Raw genomic sequence first — 24,407 nt, 5'->3', positions numbered from 1 at the left:
TGTCATTCATAAATACAAAATTTTATTTGCACTTCATTAGTGTAGAAAGACCACAATGCTTTTCATATCACAACACTCAAGACACGCCAAGTTATTCAAATACATAATTACTTATTTACCTTGACTAAACAAAACAGTGCAGTTTAATAAAAGATATACCAAAGATAGAGTTCACAAATTCATTATCAGACCCAAAAAAAAAAAAAAAGAACACAGTCTAGGCTTAATAGGAATAAGCTTCACCATAAAGGGGAAAAGTTTTATCATTACAAAGGTATAGTATGTTTAGGTAAATACATGTATGTTCTTTGATATAGTAAAATGTATCTCTTTAAAATTCCTTTAAACAGGATTTGTTTAGACAGCAGCGTTGTTTTAAAATCTTCTATAGTTTCAAAACCACTTCTTTCTTTATTGAATCTTTGTAGTTCTTAAAAGCACAGGGTATGTCCATTAGGAAACCATGAGAGAGATTCTGCAGCCTCAGACCAAGTCAAACCCCTACTCTCTACCTAGTAGTACTCTACCATGACATACATTAATAAATACCCTTCAAAGACAGCTATGAACAGAGCTTTGCTTTGTGGCAGAAATACTCCCATTACTTCAGAGATGCTACGGCTGGGGGAAATGTCTTGTAAATAGAGAAAAAGCACTTATGATAGCTTTATCTTTTTTCCCAAAGAGTCTTTAGTTTTACAAATTTTCTTTAAAACAGTAAGCAAAGCACCACTTTCTTTCTTCTTATCAGAATATCTTCTGTCCTCATAATATAATTAACGAGGACAATTACATTATTTATTTCAAGAAACATTATACCTTTCATTTCTCCCATTCTTCATATTAGAAGTACTATGTTTCCCAGTGTATGTACACTAGATGCTGGGATAATGAATGAAATATAATAATTTGGAAGGAAATATGTAATTTATAACCAAAACTTACCCAGGATTGCATATTTGCATATTTACAAGTTAGTGTATAGCTCTGACTTGGATTACAAAGTGCGAAAGGAAATTGTCAAAATGATTGTAGTGCAGAAGAGAACATTTTCCCCTTTCCAGGAATCATTTCCACTTTGTCTCCAAAGTAGCAAATCAACAGCATCGAACGTGTGGTCTTGGTGGAGGCAGTTCTGGTGGGATCTCAGGCTCTGGTTGTAACGAGAGGATGCTATTGGACAACTCATTCCTTAAAATATCCAGAGGCATCTTAAGGATAAAGGAAAAAAAAAACCAAATACATTTAACCATGCAATGTATATGGAAGTACTCTGCAGATAAGACAATTATATATGAGCAAAGTATTTTTACATAAAGATTTCCAATCATCAATGTTTAATTAGATGTTCAAATATTAAGCCAAAACAATGAAAACCAGATTCAGGGCATCTGTGTCACACACAAACACCAGCCAGTGTGCATCATACCCTATGGTAAAAGAAACCAGATGGATCTATCTCATAAATATGTATTTTCACAGAACCTAGTAAAAATGGAAATTTAATGCATTAATACAGGGGGAAAAATGGTTCAGCATTCTCAGGGGTAATATCATCACTAAGGGAAAAAATAACTTCTCTTAGCAATTATATAAACAATCATTTTATTAGAAGCTTCTGAATTATGTTTGAATTAGCAGATTATATGTAGTAATAACATAAACTTAAGGAAAGGTCTTATTAAAAAAAATCTTTGAATTTAAGCCTACAGATGCTTGAAGAAACTGCTGTTCAACAAAGTTGTCTAGCAATTTTCCTGCAACTCAGCATCACGGAAAGGCCTGGGGTAGGGAGCTAGGCCCCACTGGGGAGTACAGCACTGAGGGTGAGGCAGGGCCCAGGGGCTCCCTCCTGAGACACCTGAACGCTCCACGAGGTCCCCACCACCTGTATTTATCTTAATTCTTATAGGAAAAAGGGAAAAGAACAAAAGCAAATGTCAAATAAACATGGCCCGTTGTTATACCTGCTCCAGTCACTTCCACCAAACCATCTTCAGGGCTCAGCACATCTACTGGACACCAAAACTGGACACAGAGAGGCCCCGGGCGGACACGGTGGCCGCCACAGTGGAGGCCTCTGGCCAAGACAGCCACCTCACCTGGTTCTTCACCTCTGAGTAAGTACCCTGCCCACTTTCTAAGTAAAACATTCTCAACCAAAACATCATAAAGTGAACAATGGGTTTCACATGAGATATTTGCCTGGTATCATTATTTTACCTTTTTCAGAATGTCATCAACAAGCTTCAGAAATATCTCATCCACGTTGAAGTTGTCCTTGGCACTCGCTTCACAGAACCGCATCCCGGTTATCTGCTGTGCAAACTAAGAACACAGATTCATGTTTTCTGTGGGGGTGCCACCGGTGGAGCAGGTGGCCAGGGGGCCTGTGACTGAGGGAATCACAGCATTTGGGCTCCTGCTTGAAGGGAGGGGTGGGCCAGGTTTGCAAAGCCCCACGTAAGCTCAAACACAGAGTTCGTGTGTGCAGCAAACCCCTACGTGGTAAGTAGGCAGGTGGGCAAACCATGGCATGGTAAGTAACAACACGAAAGAAAATCCCAGAGGTGATGTGCAGAGGGGAAGTTCAAGTTTCCAAAATTGTAATGCATCTGACATTTACAACGTGAATATCACAGATTCTCCAAGGAAGGTTAAAATACCCCAGAGCAAATCATGGAAGCAATTTTACGGCTTAAAAAACATTTCTCTGTAGGGAATTTCAGGTTAGAGAATGCAATATATACTGATATACTAATGTTCCCCCACTCTGTTTCGAAATGCTTAAAATTTCCTGCTCTTTTAAATCTAAACAAATGAGAAGGATGTGACTCTATAATTATTTCCTAATTTAAAAAATTTACTTAAAAAAGTCTCGCAATGGCGGACTGCACAGCGTGTGGACAGTGACATCCCTTCTGCTCCCCATTTCTCTCACCTTTTCACCTTGCTGCCTGGTGATTTCTCGGTCAGTTTCACAGTCCAACTTATTTCCAACTAAGAGAAGTTCTGCATCTTCTGAAGCATACTGTGGAATTTTAAAAGAAGCTGCATTTCAAAGGTGGGCACTGTCATATCCGGACAGGAAACGTAAACCACTCTGTTGCTTTGCGTTCATTGTGTGTTCATCCACTCCGCACATCTCAGCATCGGCCCTATCCCAGGCAGGACCGAATCAGGTGGGGTCTGAGACAGTCCTCACGGGGCTCAGGGCTTTAGAGAGCGATGCGGTAACAAGCTTTATGAACCCACAACATTCTGGGCCTTTCACCAATAATTTCTAAAAATCTATTCTAAGCAAATGAATTACATCACAGGCAAAGCCCTATACTTAAAATGGTCATCAAATGAAGAAAGTCCAACAAAATAGATGGAGAATGAAGTTAAGGTACCTAAAAAGAATGCAGCCATTAAAAAAAAAAAACCCCAACCACCCATGCTTTGGAAGAACATTCATATGACACAGGAAGGCTGGCATGACAGAACATTCAGTGAAGCAGGCAGGCTCTGAAACCACATGGAATATGGATTGAATTTGGTTCTTCAGAACAGCAAAAGTATACATTTTGAAATTCACTTTTGTGCTTGACTTTCCAAATTTTCTATCATGACAAAATATTATTAATCTTATAGTCAGGAAAAAAGTTAAGCTACATTTCTAAGTTAAAAAAAATACAGCCACAGTAGGATCTCTCCTCAAAAAGCCTGAACTCTCTTGAGTAACTCATTTAATTTTGTGTATTCTAAACAATGACTTGAGACAGGCTGCAGCAAAAGGCACCTGAATGGTGTGACCTTGGCCAAGTTACTCAAGGGTCTCAGTCTCCTTCTCTGTGTGGAGTATGGTAGCAGAACAGCACCCACCTGATGAGGCTGCTGCAGAGCAAGCATGGGAAGTACAAGAAACGAGAGCACTTATTCACAAAAAGGTAAAAAGCAAAAGTATAAAAGGGGGGAGAGCGTTAGATCTCAAGACCTCAGGAGATCCACAAAGTGAGCACCTCACGGGGCCCTGAGGCTTAAGGCCATGGCTTTTTGGTCTACAGGATTAATACAGGTTCTCACAGGAAAACACAACACTTACCTTATCAATCATCTTCATCCATTTTGGCAAATCATCAAAAGTCTCCTTCTTAGTGATATCATATACTAGTATGATCCCCTTGGCACTTCTGTAATAAGCTGAGGTAATGCTGTTGAATCTCTCCTGACCTGCTGTGTCCCTATGAAACAGCAGGAACAATCAGCATCCAAACAGTAACCAGAGGGAGCAACTCCACCTTCCAACACGGGAGAGGAGTGGAGGCCCCACCCGGCCCCCTGCAGGCTTGCTTCTAGTCCCGTCCATGCATATGCATCAGTATTAGTGGGGGTGGGGGGGAGAGGTAGTTTTTCTGAGTTACTTTCAGACAAAAACAGTCCCAATTTCTCTCAAACCAAGATTTTGAAAATAAGAAAACCATGTGTAAAATGATGGAATGTGTAAAATCCTGTGCAAACTTTTTTTTTTTTTTTTAGAAAATAATCTCTATGCCTCATGTGGGGCTTGAACTCACAACCCTGAGATCAAGAGTTGCATGTTCTACCAACTGAGCCAGCCAGGCACGCTTGCTACGGACTCTTTTAACCAACATCAATGGCTACATCTGATTTTGTTGAGAAGATGACCAAGAGTTGCTCACTAATGAAAAGTACTGTAAAACCAGTCTTATTTTCTTAATCCTTCTAAAATAGAAAAGGGGTTAAAGGGGGCAGGGAGAAGATACCAAATAGGTTCCAAATGCGGTAAAGTTCATTATTGTCTGACTGCTACTTTAAAAGCCAGAAGTTGGGGGTGCCTGGGTGGCTCAGATGGTTAAGCGTCTGACTTCGGCTTGGGTCATGATCCCAGGGTCCTGGGATCAAGCCCCACATAGGGCTCCTGGCTCAGCGGGGAGCCTGCTTCTCCCTCTCCACCTGCTCATGCTCTTTCTCTCCGTATCTGTCTCAAATGAATAAATAAAACCTTAAAAAAAAAACCACAAAAAAACGCGAGTTGTATTTATTCTCCAGGCTGAAGTCAATCATTTCAACATGACGAACGATGTAAGCTTACTGTACTGTACAGCAGCTGAGACATTTTCTGTACAGCAGCTGAGACATTTTCTCCATCTAATAAGCGAAGAAACTGGGGAAAACCATCATGTATTTATGAATGAGCTCAACGGAGCGGGCCTTCTGATCTGGAGACAAATTTCTCTAATGTAATTTAGCTCTTCCCAAAGAACCTAAACTCACAGCATACCCCCAAGGGCCACGTGAGACAGGTGGGTCCTGCAGTAACATTGCCAAGAGGCAATGCAGCCAAAATAGGGTTCTTCACTGCAAGGCCATTCAAGGCCTCCCCAAATGAGAGCACGTGGGTTTCCGAGAGGTGGAGAGAACACGCAGCTCTTCCCAAATGCATCTGATCAAAGACTACTTCCCTTGAGGTGCACTTTGTGGGGCAGTATCCCTAAAATGCCCTTCCCTTTGGCAATGGTGTTGTAATTTACAGCTTCATTTAGATTGGTCTTGCCACCAAAATAGTTCACATTAGCGATGGCATTGTTATGCCAAATAAACAGAAAAGCTTACTGGCAAATTCATTTTCACATACAGCAAAGCCATTTGCTTTGTTCCAGAGGATATAAGAATGCCTTGAGGCTTCTGACTGTAAGGCCCAAGAGGGCCGAGGCTGGTCTGTTTCTGTCCACCAGGGTCCAGCAGGGTGCCTCGCTCATAGCAGGCTGTCAATAAGCAGGTGCTGCACAGAAGTTTACATGTTTAAAATGTGGGAGTGGATGCCAGTTCAAGGCAAAATAAACTTTATTTTTTGACCTAGAAATGCCAAAAAACTGGAAAATGGAATAGGATAGATGGGGACTGAATTCTTCAAGATTCTTAAAAAAACCTTAAACACCACACTAATGGGCACTGCACCTTCAGGTTAGTGAGAAGGAACAGATTCAGATACCATTTACACAAGGAATCAATGAATAAAATTATTTCTGGAATCCTAGGCATACAGGGGTATAATTAATCCTTTTTTTTTGAGGGGGGAGGGGCAGAGGGAGAGGGAGATAGAGAATCATAAGCAGGTTCCATGTCCAGCACGCGGAGCTTGACGCTGGGCTCGATCCCAGGACCCTGAGATCATGACCTGAGCCAAAATCGAGTCGGACGCTTAACTGACTAAGCCACCCAGGCGCCCCTACAATTAATACTTTTGAATCAACAAAGAGTTAAATCTTTCAGAGCATGGTTTCCCAGTCTATCACAAGTTATGGCTTGATTGAATTAGGATCTGATCAAATATTTTTAATGTTTTAAAAAATATGCTGTGCTGTTTGGATACTGTTAAGAAACAATACCTCATATCTTTAAAAAGTCAAAAAAAACTACATCTTTTTCTACTGTGAGCACAATCTTTAACAATTTAATAGAATAAGTTTTTCTAAGTAACTTTAATCTGGCTATTTAGTGTAACTCAACTGACAATTTCTGCACACATTCAAAGAATTAGAATCTAGACACTGGGGGCTCAAAAACAGTGAAATTAGAGGTTAACGGTTTTTTAGTTAATTTAGAGATTTTATTTATTTGAGAGAGAGAGAAACAGCATGAGAGGGGAGAGGGTCAGAGGAAGAAGTAGGCTCCCTGATGAGCAGGGAGCCCGATGCGGGACTTGATCCCAAGACTCTGGGATCATGACCTGAGCTGAAGGCAGCCACTTAACCGACTGAGCCACCCAGGTGCCCCTAATTTTAAATGCTTTTATTTATTGTGGTAAGAAGACCTGACATGAAACCTACTCTTTTTTTAACAGAGTTTTGGGTGTAAAATAATGTTATGTATAGGCACAATGTTGTACAGATTTCTAGAATAAAAAATAAATAAAAAAGCCAACAGTTGAAGAACAGGGAGAATAAAGGGCATTTCTCATAAAGCTAAAAACACCTGTTACCTAGGTGGCACAGTCAGGAATCTTAAAAACATTAAGAAATTAACTGTCTCTGTTGGCTTTCATTCAGACACAGAGAAGACAGACCTCAAGATGCAAAATCTGAGGCAATCATTCTAATACAAATAAACGAGCCAGCAGGTTCAGTTTACAAAAACCCCAATGAGGAAACATTAATCAATTTGCCACTCCTATTTAAGGTCATTCCTTAAATTCCATCTTTTTGTGTCTGGCTCTGAATGCTTGAGGTAGAAAAACATCTTCCTTTGAGAGACTATTCTCTATTTCTATTCCTCTGGAGCTCCTTTGCGTGACTTATTTCCCCTACTAAATTATCTGCCACCACATACGGTCCAAGAAAAGGGAAATGAAATGCAGACACAGTTCAGTGAGTATTTATTACAGATTTCCTATGCACCAGTACCGTAAAAGTCCCACCCAAGTTCCTACTTCTCAAAAATTAGCTGCTAAGAAGACACCAATGCACTGATTATGCTTCTATCTTTCTGTGAAGATGCAGAATCCTAATATTTCCTCTATCTCCATAAACCCGAGTTTTCACTGTCGTGATAAAGAGCTGATTTCTCGAGATTTGCAGTGTATTAATGTCAGCTAAATTGTCACTTGCTGCAGCTGGTGATTGTTTATGAGGTGATTATTTCTCTGCTTTTTGGTGCAAATTGAAAAATTCCTGCAATTCTGTTTCCCCAGTTTCGTAGTAAGACCGTGCTTTGAAAATTCAAAGATTCTTACTTGTATTTAATATATCCACTTAAAGATATAATTATTAATTTGCAGGGCAGGAGTCAATTTCTGTATATGAAATGTCCCACTTCTTCCAAGCAGAGAATGAAAAATGAGCCCGATGTCGACATAAGAATGCTGCCTAAGACCAAATCCCCCCATAGGGAAGACTGGCATGGTGGACGGGACGAAGGGGTCCCTATATGATGCATGTTAATTCCCCAGGACAGCATCTGAATGTCAATTCATGAAGCTATATTCTAGCTGACACACTTTATTTTAGCTACACTTACATAAAGGTCTTATACACATACACGAAGAAACACTTTTAAGTACAGAGATGAGAAAATGGTCCTTTTTTCTGACCACAGATAATCAAGGGACTGAAAAATGTGGCAATGATGTAAAATGTAGCAAAAAAAGTGTGATAATGCCATCTGGAGCTTTTGGTACCTTAAACTTTTTGGAACCTCTGGTTAGTATTTCCTCAGATTAGCTATATACAGAAATCATCAAGAAAAAAAATGCATTTCTTCTAATCAGATCTCTGTGAAAACTACCTGGGAATGTCCATGGACTAACATTCTAGAAAATCAAGAGCACAGCTATTCTTAGCAGAGCAAGGCTACTGAGGTTCTTTGAAGAGCCCTCTCCAACTATACTGGCTCTTTCTGGGCCCTCAACTGTGACAGCAAAGTGGTGACAGCATGCTTGCAACAAAGCAGACTACGACAGCAACAGCACGAGCACAGCTTCTAACTCTGAAATGAGTCGTGTATTACTTTAAGTAGTGAGCCTCGACTCCCATACTTCCTTTCTATCTACTGCATAACAATAATGAAGGAAATGTTTAACCCTCTACACAAAACACTTCAGATGACAACAATCTTACTTTGGACTATTGTGTGATTAACAAGTTGTGGGCATTTTGTGGATGTGTTCTCCACTGCTGAAAACCCCTTTGGGAAAACTTAAGTCCTCCTTCCTCACTGAATCACTGCGATGTTTCCGGTGGAAAACCTGTAATCAACTTTTCAATACAGTCATTGATTCTCGTTTTCTTTCCTCAGTTGTATTCTTCGGAACAGTCAAGGAGAAGCAGAGGAGTTACGCTGGGGAATGCATTTACATCCAAGAGAAATGTGGTTTTGGAGTGTCCTGTGCACCAGCATACTTTTCCCCACAGGGTGGGACTCACAGGGGAGGCCCTCTCAGATAGACTCAAAGGCACTGTCCTGAGATTCCAGAAGTATCCAATGTCACCGGCACAGACAGCCTTCGTGGGCTGAGTTCCAGGGAGCCACAGGACTTCTGGACATACTTTTTTTTTTTTTTAAAGATTTTATTTATTTATTTGACAGAGAGATAGAGAGAGAGAACAAGTACGCAAAGAGGCAGGCAGAGGGAGAGGGAGAAGCAGGTTCCCCGCTGAGCAGGGAGCCCGATGCGGGGCTCGATCCCAGGACCCTGGGATCATGACCCGAGCCGAAGGCAGCCGCTTAACCGACTGAGCCACCCAGGCGCCCCTGGACATACTTTTTATAGGTCCAGTTACTACTGCCTGAGATGAAAACTGAAGTATGAATACAGTAACTAAGGTATGTCCGCTTAGCCAGGCTATGATGTCATCACCTAGACACTGCTGTCATTCACTAAGCAAGCTCCACAGTCTAATAATTCGCTCGATCACCCTCTGTTCAGTAATCCCCTTCAAAAAGGATCTCGCCCACAGGCACTAGGTAGAGGTGAACAACCCCCATGATCCTTTTAAAGATGGTCTTTACTTTAGAGAGCTTACAATCAGAAACAACAGCTCATGTGAAAGATATTTTTTTTTTTTAGATTTTATTTATTTATTTGACAGAGACACAGTGAGAGAGGGAACACAAGCAGGGGGAGTGGGAGAAGGAGAAGCAGGCCTCCCGCTGAGCAGGGAGCCCGATGTGGGGCTCCATCCCAGGACCCTGGGATCATGATCTAAGCTGAAGGCAGACGCTTAACGACTGAGCCACCCAGGCACCCCTGAAAGATACTCTCTTGTCACTTCCAGAGTTCAAAAAATGGGCGGCAACGTACCAAAGTTTGTGGACTTTCCAAAAAAAGCGCTAATAAAATAAAAAAATACCCATTTTTTGGTCAGTAAGTATTTAGACAAGACTGTTTGTTTCATAATCAAATCAAAAGCCAAAACCCCCAAACCCTCAAACCGTCTTTACAGTGGGTTATATAGCGGCAGGTGACCAAACAAAGACATTACCTCAGACACCTCCGGGAGGCAGCAATGCTGGCTCGCTGCAGCCGTGCCCACACAGGGGCGAGGGTGAAGAATGAAGGCATGCCACTAACATTCAAGCATTAGGTGACCGATGATGCCACAGATGAGGAGCAAGTAACGCAGATGAAAGCAAACACACACATGGTGGACACACACTCAGAGCTGAGGTGGACCTGCAGAGGAGTTAGTAGGCTGAGTACACGGCAGCTGTGATGTTACCAACAAAAGGGCATTCTCGGAGCCCCTCAGCGGTGCCACGCTGAAGCCACCACCAGATCGGCTCCGCACCCCGCAGGTGGGTTTCCTAGGGCCGCCTGCAGGCTGCTGGGAACCCACGGAAAGCTCCTCGTGCCAGATAGCTACGACACGGCTGGTTTAGTTGCTCATTCGTGATGATGTGAGAACGGGGCTTCTCTTCAGATAGCGGCTCTGGATTCATTCCCAGTTGGCACAGGTGGGGCTCACGTCACGCAGCATGAGCCACGTGGCCAGCGGGAGCATGCGCATCCCACCGCGGTGCTCACGCCATGCCACCCCGGGCAACCCGCAAACTGGCTGTGGGTGCTCTGCCTCGAAACTGCGTAGATCTGGTCGGGAACGTGCTGCACTTTTTTTTGCATACTATCAAACAAAATCACTTTAAAAACGTGAAGACAAGCATTTGAGCAATCATCTTAGTGATGACAATTTGGCATTATGTCAAACGATTGGAAAAATGGCAACAAGGCTCCAAATTAGCTATTATTAAAGTAACATTCTTCTTTCACCACTCCCCATGTACAAATGGAGAATGAAATAAGTAGACTTTTCTAAATTTTCTCACTGTTCATTTTATTTAAAGATGAGCAAAGGAGAGGAAAAGTAGGAGAGGCAAGCCAGCTTGGACAGTTAATTTTATTAGACAGGCGTACGGACTGTGAACACACACGGCGGTTACTGGGGGCAGATCCCCCACTTACCAGATCTGTAATCTGATTTTCTTTCCTCTTAGCTCTACAGTTTTGATTTTAAAGTCAACACCTGCAAATAAAACAAATGAAAGTGAAGCAAAAAATAAAGATGCATTTTGCCACAAAGAATCCTACTTGTACATTTTGTATCATTATCAGAAAAACAAAAAACCTGATGTCACTAAATCCCAAAAGGAAAAGCAGTCCACCAATGCCTGTGACGCTCAGTCTACACTTCCATAAAGAACTGTACGAAGTCAACCTATGTGATGTTTTACCCCAAACTACCTATGTAGCATTTGCTAAATGTAATATGATTTATTACTACAAGTTCAGCATAAAAGCCATTTAAAAATTGCATTTGGTAATTACATTAACAACTGAATGGTTTTAAAAGAATGATATACTGGGGAAAATTCTTATGGGAAATGCTGGAAACAATCTTGATTTCAAATAGCCTTAGTCTGAATTTAGAAATTATTGTATTAAATTCTGCAGCATTCACAAAAAATTTAGTTAATATATAAACATGACTTCTTTATTACATTGTCAATAGCGTGCAACAGAAATTATTTTTAAAAAACTTATACAGGCTAACATATCCAATTTTAATTTTTATTCATCTTAACACTGAGCAAAACCATCATGTATCACTCACTGTCCTTTTCTAATTAAGCCCTTAAAGCTTCAGGTAATTTTTTAACCCAAATTTTCATTTGTATATGTTACCTGATACGGGTCTCAGTTATAGAAAACTTGTAGATTTCAAAACAATGTGTTTTACACCATTTTCGCAACTAAGAAAAACAAACCAAAGGAATGCCAACTGAATTTGAGAGAAACATTCCCTACGGGAACCACTTCCTGCCTGCTTCTTAGGATCCAGGGTCGCCATGCTGAAAGGCCTCTACCCGGCAGGGGCCCGCGTGTGCCAGTGAGTGCTCTGCAGCTGCACAGCGGGTAAGGACCCCCTCCCAGGCTCTCCATCTCAGACATCTGATGCAGCACCGCGAAGTCAGATGATGTTCTTGAGGTGACGCGAAAGACATGTGACTGACTTTTATAATTAGTAACGCACTGCAGACACCAATGCAATACAGAAAGACATGTTTACAACCCAGGGGCGGGGGGCTGGAGGAGACCAGCTCTTGGTCTGTACAATAAAGAGAAATTGCAGGAATATAAACTGTCACAAGAGAACAAAGCTAGGGAATACTGGACGTTTTAATTCTTAATTTCTTACACCAGCCATAATTTCAAATGTCACTGAGCGAAAGCTGGTTAGTTCCATTTCACTTTCAGTTCTGGAACCGATCTGCTCTTCAAACTCAAATGACACTCTAAACCAGCCTTGAAACAGGAAGCATGTTTGTGGACTACCAATATCCCCAGAGTTCCTGAATGACTCAACCACAGGGAAGAACATAATTTAAAGTGATATTCTACAAGGCACAAAGAACAGCCTGGAGACATTTGTTATGTTCTGATTTTAAAAAGGCACAGCTTAAAAAGACAGAACACCCATTCTCCTGATACTAGCTACAGTTAGGGCCTTACCGTGTTCCTCTGTGATGGCAAACTACAAATCAAATTCATATTTTTGCCTTGACCACTATTCTATTTTATTTTGTTTCCAGTTACTTTGAGGTTTTGTTTTGTTTTGAAGTTTCAGCTAAGGGGGCTGTAACTTTTGTGAAACTCGTCATAGCAGCTGCTACTTTATTAAGTAGATGCTACTTTATTAAGTAGGCAGATGATACCTCTTTTGTGAGCTCTGCTTCAGGTCTACTAAAAGAATCCCCTGAAACAGCCAGTGCCAGCAATTTTTGTTTTGATTAGGCTGTTTTCTCTCAAGAATTATTCTGAGCCTGAATATGTCACTCTTTTTCAACCTACTTGAACAACTTATGCAACTTTTACAAACAATCCTTGTAACCACAAAGTCTAATGAACAAAAGTAAAAGCTAAAGGTGTTGGTGTTCAAAATAAGGAAATAAATGGTAATGTTATCACCATGTGACGGTAAATACATTACTAATTTAATAGGAAAACAAAACAAAGATGAACCGACAGTGACTGTCTAATTTTAGTGAGATTAATGACAACTTCACCAACAACAGAAAAATAGCCAGTGGCTAAATCTAAAACCCCATAAAGAAAAGAGCCCATTAAAATAGCCCTCTCTCTTGAACTCAGTATCCTTTACCACATTTAACCACCACTCAGTAGCTTGTAACAACTGGAAACTTACTCCAATTTATGGCTTGTATCAAAGTATACAACTAAATGTTTCTAAAAACCTTCTTACATGAAGTAAAAAATCTCTCAATGTTGTCTATTTTAAGAATTTGCACATCATAAAAGTGTTAATGATCCTTCATAGAGAAGGTAGTAAGTCCTCAATAGCCTCAAATATTCAGTGGATTCATAAAGTTAGCACAGAGTTGGCCCTGAGAAGGAGCTGCTGGGACCAATGTTTATGAACAGGTAAGGGGCAAAAAGAGTGGCATCTCCATCTCTGGCCCTTGTTGAAAACCCAGTTTCCTACAGGTAACCTGACGACCAGGGGAAGCAGTCAGCCCCACCATCAGTTGATGGGGACAGTCTCTGCCCTCAAACGCCTTAGTCATACTGACCTAAATCAACAGCCCATGCAGTTGGCGAAGAAGTGCCTTTCTTTGCTGTTCCTCTCTTCTTAGAGAACCTCCTTGTCTGTCCGGAAACCTTTTACGTCCCAGGTGATTCCCCATCTGAACCCTTCTACCTGCCCCACAGTCCTATCTGTGCACTCTGTTCTTGGACCTGAACTCTCTCCTATCCCTTCTCACATCATTCCTTCTTTGTTGTGTGGTGCCTCCCTGAGGACACAGTCATCTCTGACTCCCTGCAGCCTAGGACACTGCCTGGCACACAACAGCAACTTGATAAATATCATCAATGAAAGCCACATTCTCTTCACCAGATGCTGGACACATAAGGAGAAATGCTGACTCTTTTTGGAAAAATTAAGGAAATTCAGGACTGATTAGTAAAAACAAAACAAGACAACAAAACTCACACAAAACATCTTAGTAGGAAGGAAAAGCAGATGTTCTGAGTGTCTGGTGCCCAGCACACACACAGCTACCCTAGAAACAGAGTATTTCATTTCTCCTACAATTCCAATTGTTGATGGTAAATCGTTAAAGGATGGGGCAGTCCTAATATGCTCATACCCTCTCCCCCTATGCACTCATCCCAGGAGATTATTATGGTAATAGTTGATTCAGTCACTTAGATGGGAAGTGGTCCACTAAGTGAATTATTCTTGCAGTAGGAGCTTACCTTTCTTTAAGGCTTACTAATGCTACAAAAGTCTTTCTAAAAATATTTTATTCAGAAAGGACACAATTCACAGGGCTATAATTCCTGTATCAACGGGCACAGATGGTTCTATTTGAGTCACCATGTCTTCTTCATCTTACTTTTCTTTAATAACAATGATAGTGGGCATCTGTCAAACCCTCTCTGCTGACATGGGATCCTGTAGCGGCCCAATGAAGTGGGCACTATTATCCTCATTTTACAGAGGGAGACACCAGGGTGGAGAGAGGGCAAGGGGATCTGCTTTAAAGTCATCTCACATGCTAGCTGAGTGGCAGGACCTAGAGTCAAATTTATAACACCGCCCACAATGGAAACTTGTTATAATAAAAGTCATATGCATGGAATAAAAGGCAAGGTATGAAATGTTCTGTAAATGGCCCAGAACCACCCTAATTGAGCTGTTAAAGAACAAAGCTTAACTTTGCACTTGGCCTTCTTTGTATCTGTCTTTCGTAAGTCTTAGCAATAGCATAAAGAACTGGCATACTTAGTGCTGGTAAGATTCCGAAGTTCCCCTTAAGGCAAAACATTTCTAAAACATTGCCCTATTTCTTTCTGCCGGGCCATAAGAAGCTACAAAAATGAAAATGCAAAAATAAACAGAAGCTTCTTTCTTCACATTCCAGCAAAAAGCTAAACAAATAAAAGCAAAAATAACACCATGATCCACACTTACAATGACAGCTGAATGGACTTCTCCCCTTTTATTTCTTTGCCCACGTCCCCCCCCCCACACCCCCAAGATCTGATTTTATATTACTTAACACTTTTAGGAGGTTGAAAGATTTCACAGACTTTGAAATTAAATTTGTCTCCATTCAAACAGTGGTTGTGATGTTACTTCCACTTTTAAAATAACTATAAGTTTATACAGTGGCTTTTCTTCCAAGGGTACAGATTTTATATAGCGTCATCCAATTTTGGACATGATATTTCTACTAAGGGAGAGATTTCCGGCGTTTTCATGGAGTTGAGAGTGAGAAAATAAATTAAGAAAGGCGTCAAAGTCACATAGAGAGAGGTAAATTTAACATCGGAAAACAAGTCACCCAACCATGGAGCCAGTCTTCTGTCCAAATGCCACCTACCAGAGGAGAGTACAACGTTAAGTCCCCACAGGAAAGCACCACGTAAAGAAAAGGATTCAACACAATAGAAACCAAGTGCTATGACTGTAAAATATTCGGCAGTAAGTACTATTATTAAAATAGTAAAATGATGGTATGACATTAAAAATGCTCATCAGGCCCGAGGACATGAAGTCTCTATCCTATCAGTAAGACCTGCCTCTTTCATGCCAAGCTGGACATGCCTCCACTCCAGCAAATAAAGGTCGGCCAGGGTCTCCCCGTCCCTGATACACGCGGCACAAAGAGGGAGCCTCGCACTTCACTGGACAAACGCAGGACTACCACGAACTGCATGAGGCAGGGAGGATCTGAGGTGATCGACTTCAAAGGAGAAACAGGGAAGGAAGTGAGTGTGCGTGCCCTACAGAGCCTGTCAGAATGGGCAGGTGGCTGCATTTTCACAAAGTATATACCCTTAGGAAAGACTTTCACAGGAAGGGGTCTGTTCCCTTCCTAACAGAAAGATTAAGAACTCTTTTATGCTGTTTACTGTGCTTCGGTACTATTCTAAGGGCTTTATGTCCATTAATTCACTGCAGTGAATTAACAATTTTATGAGGATATATTTTATGAGGTATTATTGTCCCCATTCTACAGATGAAAACACTGACGTCAGAGGGGCTAGTAGCTGCCCAGAGTCACCAAGTGGGTAAGTATTAGGGCACAGATTTGAACCTGGGGGTGGCTCCAGGCTATACTACCCCCACCTCACTGTGCAGCCTCCTCTGAAGATAAGAGGAGGGTACAACTGGAAGGTATAAACGTATCTTTAGATATATTCGTTTTGCATTGCTAGGGAAATGTTTTTAAAAAGTAAGAGTGAGGCTTGCTGGCTGCCTTGGACAGACCATTCCTGCACCAGCCTTCCCGTGCTCCCGGTTACAGACAGAACCCTCTCTGAAAAGGCAGAGTTAACTTGCCTTTGGTTATAAGAGGGAGAGAATATTGAGGGAGGGGAGGAGAATCTGGGGGAAAAAACCCAAAACCGCAGATGATCAAGAGTGGATCTTGATCTAATACTTTCTTCATATACAAAAAAACATTAACTTGACTATTACTCAGATTGGGTCCATAAAAATGCAGAGACTGTCAAATATATTTTGCACTTCACCTGGGTCATGTGTTTCCATTTTTTTTTAAAGATGTGTTTATTTATTTTAGAGAGAGAGCATGCGTAGGGGCAGGCAGGGGCAGAGGGAGAAGGAGAGAACCTTAAGCAGGCTCCATACAAAGCACGGAGCCTCATGCTGGGCTCGATCCCATGACCCTGAGATCATGACCTGAGCCGAAACCAGGAGTCAGATGCTCAACCGACTGAGCCATCCAAGTACCCCTACATTTTGGTTTTCATATTCACCTACATATTTCAGTATGTATCTCTAAAGGATAAAGATTCATTTTTGGAGTGTTTCAGAGGTTTTGCATCTAGGGTATAAATTAGAAGGGACCATAACTGACGTTTATAATTGCCTCTTTCAGGCTAGGTACCCAAGATATTCCATCCCCATTTATTCCTGTACCAGGAGATAAGAAAAGCATGTAAGTCCTACTTATTTCTTTCCATGAATGAGGAAACTGAAATTAAGTTGCTTATTTAAAGACACACTGACTGCTTGTGGCAGAGGGGGGACTCCCACCTGGGACCCTGCATCTACCTCTCAAATCCAATCCTTCCACCTATCATACCATTGGGGTAGGGGACAGAGGTGCATCTCTAGAAGGAATAGCGGCCAAGGAGAAGGTGGAGTGCTTTTCACTTCTAAAGAGAAGTGAAAATTAAAAGTGAAAGACTGTAGGTGTGATTCATTAACAGTCAACCAGGCCCGAGGTTCTGGTGCAGCGGGCCTGAGGAGGGAGAGAAGGCATGTGAATACCAAAGCTCTCCACAGAGGCCTGTCCCTTCACCTGGGACCCTCAGGGGGTCCTGAATCCTACCTAATTAAGGTAGGAAAACTAGAATTTTATTCATCAGCTACTTCCACCATAAGCCTGCCTGAGGTGGAGTTGCAGGCTTTTGTTTGGTTTTGTAAACTAAGAAGGCATTACAAACAAAACAGTGGAGGCTGTCAGATTCTGGGGGGAGAGGGAGGGAAGGCTTTCGATGGAATATAGTGTTCTGTCAAGCCGCCATTGTGTTTTCTGGTTTTAAAGGATAAGGAGTTTCTGAAAAAAACATAATCACATTCAATCAAGGGCACTATTTTAGGTCCTGTAGTTTTGGTTTACCAAATGTCAAAGATGTACAATCAAAGGACAAAAGGAGAATAATCAATTTCTTCCTCTGTTCAAGTACAGCAAAATAGCATTTTACCTCTTTTCTAACATTTTATTATGGCTATCTCCATGACTCCCTCCCTTGCCCTTCTAAAAAGGACAAGCCAGGTAAGGAGGCTCTAGCTTTGTGCCCTACAAAATGGCTAGCAGAACGGTGTCTTACATAAATACAGCCTCTCGCCTAATACCTGCTGACACTATTCAAAGCTACATTTTCTTTACACATGCCAACAAATGCTTAATTAGAAAAACATATCTGGCACTCAAGGCTGGAGAATAATTTGGACTTAGCAGTTCTCAAAGGAGCCTACTCTGCCTTCTGAAACCAGTTCTAAGATCTGCTAGCAGATTGTTCCTGGCAGATTCCATGGGCTGGAGAGAGAGAGGCAATCCCTAAGAACCTGGATCTCCATCATGCATAATGAAACCTTTCTTCTTCCGTGCAGCATAGTGAGAGAAAGGCTGAACGCACTTAAGCCAGGTCTTTAAATAGATTTTTATTCAACTTAAACAACCAGACAGCAACCAAATTTCCATACTTTCTTTGAAAGCTAACTATTCCACAAATAAGGGACGTGCTCTGCACAAGCCTACCCCTTTGCACCGAGTTCATTAAATAAATCAAGCTAATGACAATGCACAGCATCTGCTGGTATAAAAACGAAATGTTAACCGTCTGCATCTGTTCCTTTCATACTCACTTCTCCCTGAGTCATCGTGTTACATCATTTTGGCAGGGGAGTGAGACAGCACCGAAGAGGCTCGGTTTTGGGCTCCAGGGGTGGGAATTCTGGACTACTCTCCCTAATTCTCTTTTAACTGAAAACACTTAGGCAGATCAGCCATGGCGTGGAAGACTGCATATGAGCAAACAAGAGCAAAATAAAATACACAACTTAGAGTTTTAATCCAGTATTAGATGCTCATTCTGGGTTTTCCGGCAAAAATGTCTGACCTGTTTCCAGAACGAAACACAAGCAGTCAGCTTCCCCTGCTTCCAGGTAAAGCTGACCAGACCCTCGTGGGCTGCATTTCACCCAACATGTCCCCTAACACTCAAGGCCAGACCCGCAGAAAGCTGTTTCCGCAGGCGGTTAGCATTCACCTCTTTCCTGCGAAAATACAGTTCCCCACCTGTACCGCTAAGTTTCCTGCCCATGAAGCAGGGACCCTCAGCGCACTTTTGACTTAACTCTGGGCTCTGAGAGAAGCACCATCACCTAGGACCAGTTCTCCGGGGCCAGCTTGTGGAGTCTAATGCACTGAGGCACAATGAGGAAAATGAAGAATGGTAAGGTCCTCAGAACTAAATTCAGAGAACTTTTTAATTCTGATAGTATGTCTCTCCTAATTTTTTTTGGTCTACTTCATCTTTTTTCCTTCTTCCTTTTTTTGAAAATTTGGCGATAGCAGATTTTCAAAAAATGTCTTTAGTTGGCAAAATAAAACTGGCAATCCCAGGTTGGCTTCTACCCCCCTGGGGGAAATCTTACCGCCCAGAAAAATCAGAATTCTGGTCTAGACTGCCTTACTCCTACTTTTCCTCTATTCATACATATAAAATTTTGGAAATTTTTAATAAATATGCAAAAGGCTGAAGATGTTTGAATGACTGAATATTTAGGTTAAGAAATCCAATTCTTAGAGCATATTTTAAAATCCAGAAGGCAAGTGACGACTGATGATAGTGGCATCATTAAAGTCAATTTCAGTAATACCATAGATCAACGACCTCACTATCTTCACAGGCCTGCAGGGTGACCAGATTCCATTAAGTTTTGAAGGACTCTGTGGTGGTTGATTCTGAGTCACAGAATTTTCACATAGCAAAGTAACTTTAAATCTCAGAGTAAGCTAAGGAACAAACAGAAAAAACTCACTTGTTAAACTCACTGGTAAGGGGCTTACCTCTCTGAATCTTTGCTTCCTCATCTGTAAAATGGGAATAAATTCCAGGATTGCTGTGAGGATCAGACAGTGTCCCTTCTGCTGGCATATAGTTAAGTGCTCAATAAATAGTAGCTACTGCGAATAGAATGTTACATTTTGTATGCGCAGACAAGTACTTAACCAAAGTCACAAGCTAATTAGTGACAGAGCCTTAAATCAAAAGCCCAGGTTCCTCATTCTTACTCCAGTTTTTTTCTAGAATGCAATGCTGCCCGTGCGGGGAGGGGGGGGTTATGGTGGGTGCTACGTGGTAAAATCATTTTCATTCAAAGTTAACAGCTAGCTTCCAAGAGTTACACAAAAATAAAACAAAGGCTGAGAAATATAAAATTTTACGGGTTTGTTTTCTTATATGTAATCTTCTACAATAGAACTAATTTGTTTCCATTTCTTAAACTTCATAAAACTGCTCCTGTACTTTTTTAAAGTTTATTTAAGTAATCTGTACACCCAACGTGGGGCTCAAACTTATGACCCCGAGAGCAAGAGTCACATACTCTTCCAACTGAGCCAGCCAGGCGTGCCTGCCTTGTACTTTTTTAAGGACCTGTCAAATTATGCTAGTTATATCAGGCTAATTCAATTCTGTGGATACAAAATCCCACTTGAAAATAATACTCCACCTAGACAGTTTCCACTAAATAGGTCAATTAGTAAATAGTCTTTTAAAAAAGAATTTTACTTAAAATTTTTTAAGTAAATACAGTCTTTTTAGCTTTTCATATCCTGGTGAATTTTGTGTGTGTTTTAAACTAAATCAACTTCTGATTTGATAAACACTACAAAAAAAAAAATCAACATTTTGCTCATTTATAATTTTACAAAATAAGTTATCTCAAATCCCTTGGGATTTCCACTATAATCTTTTATAGAAAGTTCAAGTGAATCTGACTCTCTGTAAAAAGGCACTTACTGGGGCCACTCTTCTAATCCCTGAATTACATGAGGCCGTCACTTTAGTGATCCACCTGGCTTGGCGCATTCTCAGGCTCTTCCCTGCCATGCTGTGGGGCGTGGGGTCTTTTCCAGACTCTGCTGTCATGAGCAGCACACATCTGTAAGCCCAGACAGGGAAAGTCCACTGTGGAAGAGAATCTTTCTCTATGTGGATCCAACTGTACTACTGAAACTTGAAAAACTGCCTCAGAAGGACAATTTGCCATGAGCTAAACTGCTCAGCCAGTAGGCATTCAGGTGAGGCAACCACAATTCTACACCACACCCAACACTACATTTAAATAGCATTTTTCTAAAGGAACCTGCGGAATGAATTTATCTTTACAGCATTCCATTTAGGAGCTAGCCTCCCAGACAACAAGCCCTCTTCCTACTGCCCACATTGGAGGGGCTTGGGCTTCCACTGCTTTCTTCAAATGTTCCGTACACATCTCCACCACTCCTCTTACCAACATGGGTCATCCTGTTCCCCACAGGCTCTGAGCCACTTCTGGACAGAGGCCATGTCCCGTTTACCACTTAATCTCCAGTGGGTAGCATAGTACCTCACACCCAGTAGGTGCTCAGTAAAGGATCTGATAGCAAGAAGGAAAAACAACTCAGAGGCAGAGATTGAAGGGGGGCTAGTTAGCATTCCTGAAGTGTCTTCATACTCTGGATTAGACCAGAGGTTATCAACTTTCTCTGAACTTCCCACAATTAACAAACAGTTAGAGAGCCAAGAACTATAGGCTATGTTTGGAAGCAACAAAAATGAGCAAGACAAAAACCCAACCACATAAGGAACCCCACAGTGGTAGCAGCGTGGGAGATATGTGAAGTGTATATATTTATGTTTGCCAAGAGGACAGAGAACCAAACTGCCTGGTCTCCTTGCCTCCTGTTTCTTCATCATTCCCAAATAAATATCCTATGTAATACTGCCAAATTAAGTTTCACTGTCTCCATGCCAATGCTATATTCAGAGGCCTCTCCAGCTCCAGTTGCTATGGGATAAAGTCCATGCTCCTTAGCATGGCAGTCAAGGTCTTGAAGCTTTATTCCTAAAGTCTACTAATGAGTCTTTCCCAGAATGTGGCCATGAGATTGTGATTTATACTAATAAAAAGTTGGCCTTTGTCTCTATTCCAGTCACAGAGCTCCTAGAACCCTTGGACTTTTCTAGGGAGCAAATTATAAAGCTGTCTTTTAGTATGTTAATGAGGTGACTTTTGGAATGCCCCCAGGTCACTAAAAGATGGGGACTGGTCAACAGAAGAACCAACTAAGTGATTAGAGGGTCTGAATTTTTGGCCCCCACCCCAAGGAAGGTAAAGGGACTGGAGACTGAGCCCAATCATGAATGGTTAATGATTTAACCATGTCTGTGTAATGAAGCCTCCATAAAACCCAAAAGGGCAGGTTCAGAGCTTGGGGGCTGGTGAACACGGTGGTATATGGGGAGAGTGTCATGCTCAGAGACCATGGAAACACGGGCCCGTTCCTGAATTACATCTTTTAATAATTAACTCATAATCTAGTAAGGAGGTTTCTCTGAGTTCTGTGAGCTGCTCTAGCAAATTAATCAAGTCTAAGGAGGTGGTTGTGGGAATCTCTGATCTACAGCTGGTCATTCAGAAGTACAAGTGAAAACCTGCACTTGCAGTTGGCTCTGAAGGGGGGGGGGGAGCAGTTTTGCACGACTGACCTCTTAGCCCCTGCTCAGAAAACCGATCTTCACCTCTTCTTCTCTTTCCCACTCTAAAGCACATCTTTGCCTATCTCCTATTTCCCCCTCCACCCACCCAACCTCTCATTTATCCACCTATCAGTGCCTGGGCTGATTTCTCTTTATCACACCGTACAATCATATTATCCTTCATTTTTATATATTTTGAAGTGTGCAGCCATAAACACTGGTACTTCTAAATAGCTTTTACCTCTATATCAGGTACTAAAATAACAACATAAACCTCATTTGATCGTTCAGTAACTCTCTATCCTTTATATGATCCAAGACTGGATATTTAAAACAGGTTTGGTTATGCTACTTTATTTTAATATAATGGTCCCAAGGGCATCACTTTAAAAACAAAGGGTACAGAGAGCCTAAGTATTTCCCAAATAGTCTATTCCAAAAAGGACCAAGGGAAACAGTTCTCAAAGGTGAAACAAAAAACACACTATGAAATATGGGGGTTTAATTTTCCAATTAGACATTGAAAATGTAGTATTGTTCTGTTACATGACATTTAAAAACCATTCTTCCCCAAATTGTAGTGCCTTGGCTACCACTGGTTATAATGCTAAATATGTGTACAGGTACACGGGCAGATACTTTTAATTCTGTATTTCAAATTTAAATACTACTCAATGTTTCTTGGACCTCCTTGGGGAAATCCTTTAATGCCTATCACTGAAGGTGACAGCCCTTTACTTTGAAGAATTACCTCATCTATGTAGTTCCCCTAGCTTTGACAACTTTAACGGGTTTTCCATAGAAAAAAACTACCACCCACACCAACCTGACAAACCTCGATTCCAAGTCCCCTAAAATCTGACTTCATTAAAAAAACTTCCCCTCTGCAGTTTCAATTTTAGATCCTGAGGACAAAATACTTTCTGACCTGAAGAGTTACTGCATTTATTTTATTGCTGTCCTTCACCCACCTAGGAGATTTTGGAGGACACCTCCCCACTTCAGCAAGTCCTCAGGGTTATCTGAGGTCATGGATAAGTACAGCTGAAGTCCCTCTGACCCGCATTGACAGTTAAAACGAGAAATTTAGTGTAGTTTTAGTCTTAATATTCTCCATAGATCCTCCGCAGGGAATTTCAAACTTCATTATTTCAGTGGATCAGAAAAGTGATTTCAAAATTAGCAAATAAGCCCTGGTTCTCACAAGGCGAGGGTAAGCACCGGAATTCGCTCAAGATGACCCACTTTGGCCATTTAGCCAGGCGCACAGCTTCAACTTCACTACACTGCCCGCCTGCTTCCCACCTCGCATCACCTTTTCTCTTGGGTGAGTAATGGAAGGGCCAGGAGTTTCCGTGGAGAGATTCTCACACTGTTCTTGAATGCTGGACGGGACCAATGTATCACCCTGGTCTTATGACCGGCCCTTGGAGGGTAAGAGAGGGGACGCTGGTTCAATAACCAGCTCGGATCAGGGACGTGGGAGGGGCGTGAGGGGTTTGTGCCGGGGGAGGATGGACGGCCCGGAGGCCCCAAGGACAAGTCTGCGTGGAGACTACACGAAAATCTCGGTCTGGCTTTAGGAAAAGGATCGAGGAACTTCTACTGGGGCCGCCCCTCCCCCTAAATTTCACCGAGAGGCCTATCGACCAAATGCAAGGCCACCCAGCTGGAGAGGGAAAGGCTCACAGACGCGAAGAGAAACGAAGCCGGTAGGGCGCTGGGCACCCGGGAGCGCCGGCGGCGGAGGGGCCCAGCCGGGATCCGGCCCAGCCCCGGCGCCCTTACCCACGGTGGACTTGCAGGCCTCGCAGAAGGTATCGTCTGTGAAGCGCTCCATCAGGCTGGTCTTGCCCACGCCGCGGGAGCCGATGATGATGACCTGCAGCTTGAAGTCGGCCGGCCTGGGGGGCTGCTTCCTCCGGCGAGCCTGGCCGCCCGACAGCGCCGGGGAGCCCGCGCCCAGGCCGCCGCCGCCCCCGGCCCGCCTCTGCAGCGCGGCGCCCGGATCCATGCACGCATACGGCTCCCGCTCGGCCCGCCGCCCGCCGCCGCCCGCTCCCGGGCCGCGCGCCCCGGGCCCCGGCGCCCCCTCGGC

The 24,407-nt window shown here is 42.3% G+C and overlaps 1 protein-coding gene across 1 annotated transcript; it reads right to left on the bottom strand.

Annotated features, from left to right (window-relative positions):
- RAB12 (RAB12, member RAS oncogene family) lies at positions 1-24,342 on the bottom strand. The gene is made up of 6 exons (XM_035013790.1): positions 24,098-24,342; positions 10,964-11,024; positions 4,088-4,226; positions 2,942-3,031; positions 2,224-2,328; positions 1-1,211 (listed from the first exon to the last, which is right to left on the bottom strand). Exons 1-6 carry the CDS (start codon positions 24,321-24,323, stop codon positions 1,098-1,100), a joined length of 735 nt encoding a protein of 244 aa, XP_034869681.1. The 5' UTR covers positions 24,324-24,342; the 3' UTR covers positions 1-1,097.
- Between the last annotated feature and the right edge of the window lie 65 nt (positions 24,343-24,407).

This window comes from Mirounga leonina, unplaced genomic scaffold (genome assembly GCF_011800145.1).
Source record: "Mirounga leonina isolate KUSES-001 unplaced genomic scaffold, KU_Mleo_1.0 Mir_167, whole genome shotgun sequence".
Classification (NCBI taxonomy): domain Eukaryota; kingdom Metazoa; phylum Chordata; class Mammalia; order Carnivora; family Phocidae; genus Mirounga; species Mirounga leonina.
This window is presented reverse-complemented; position numbering and strand designations above follow the sequence as displayed.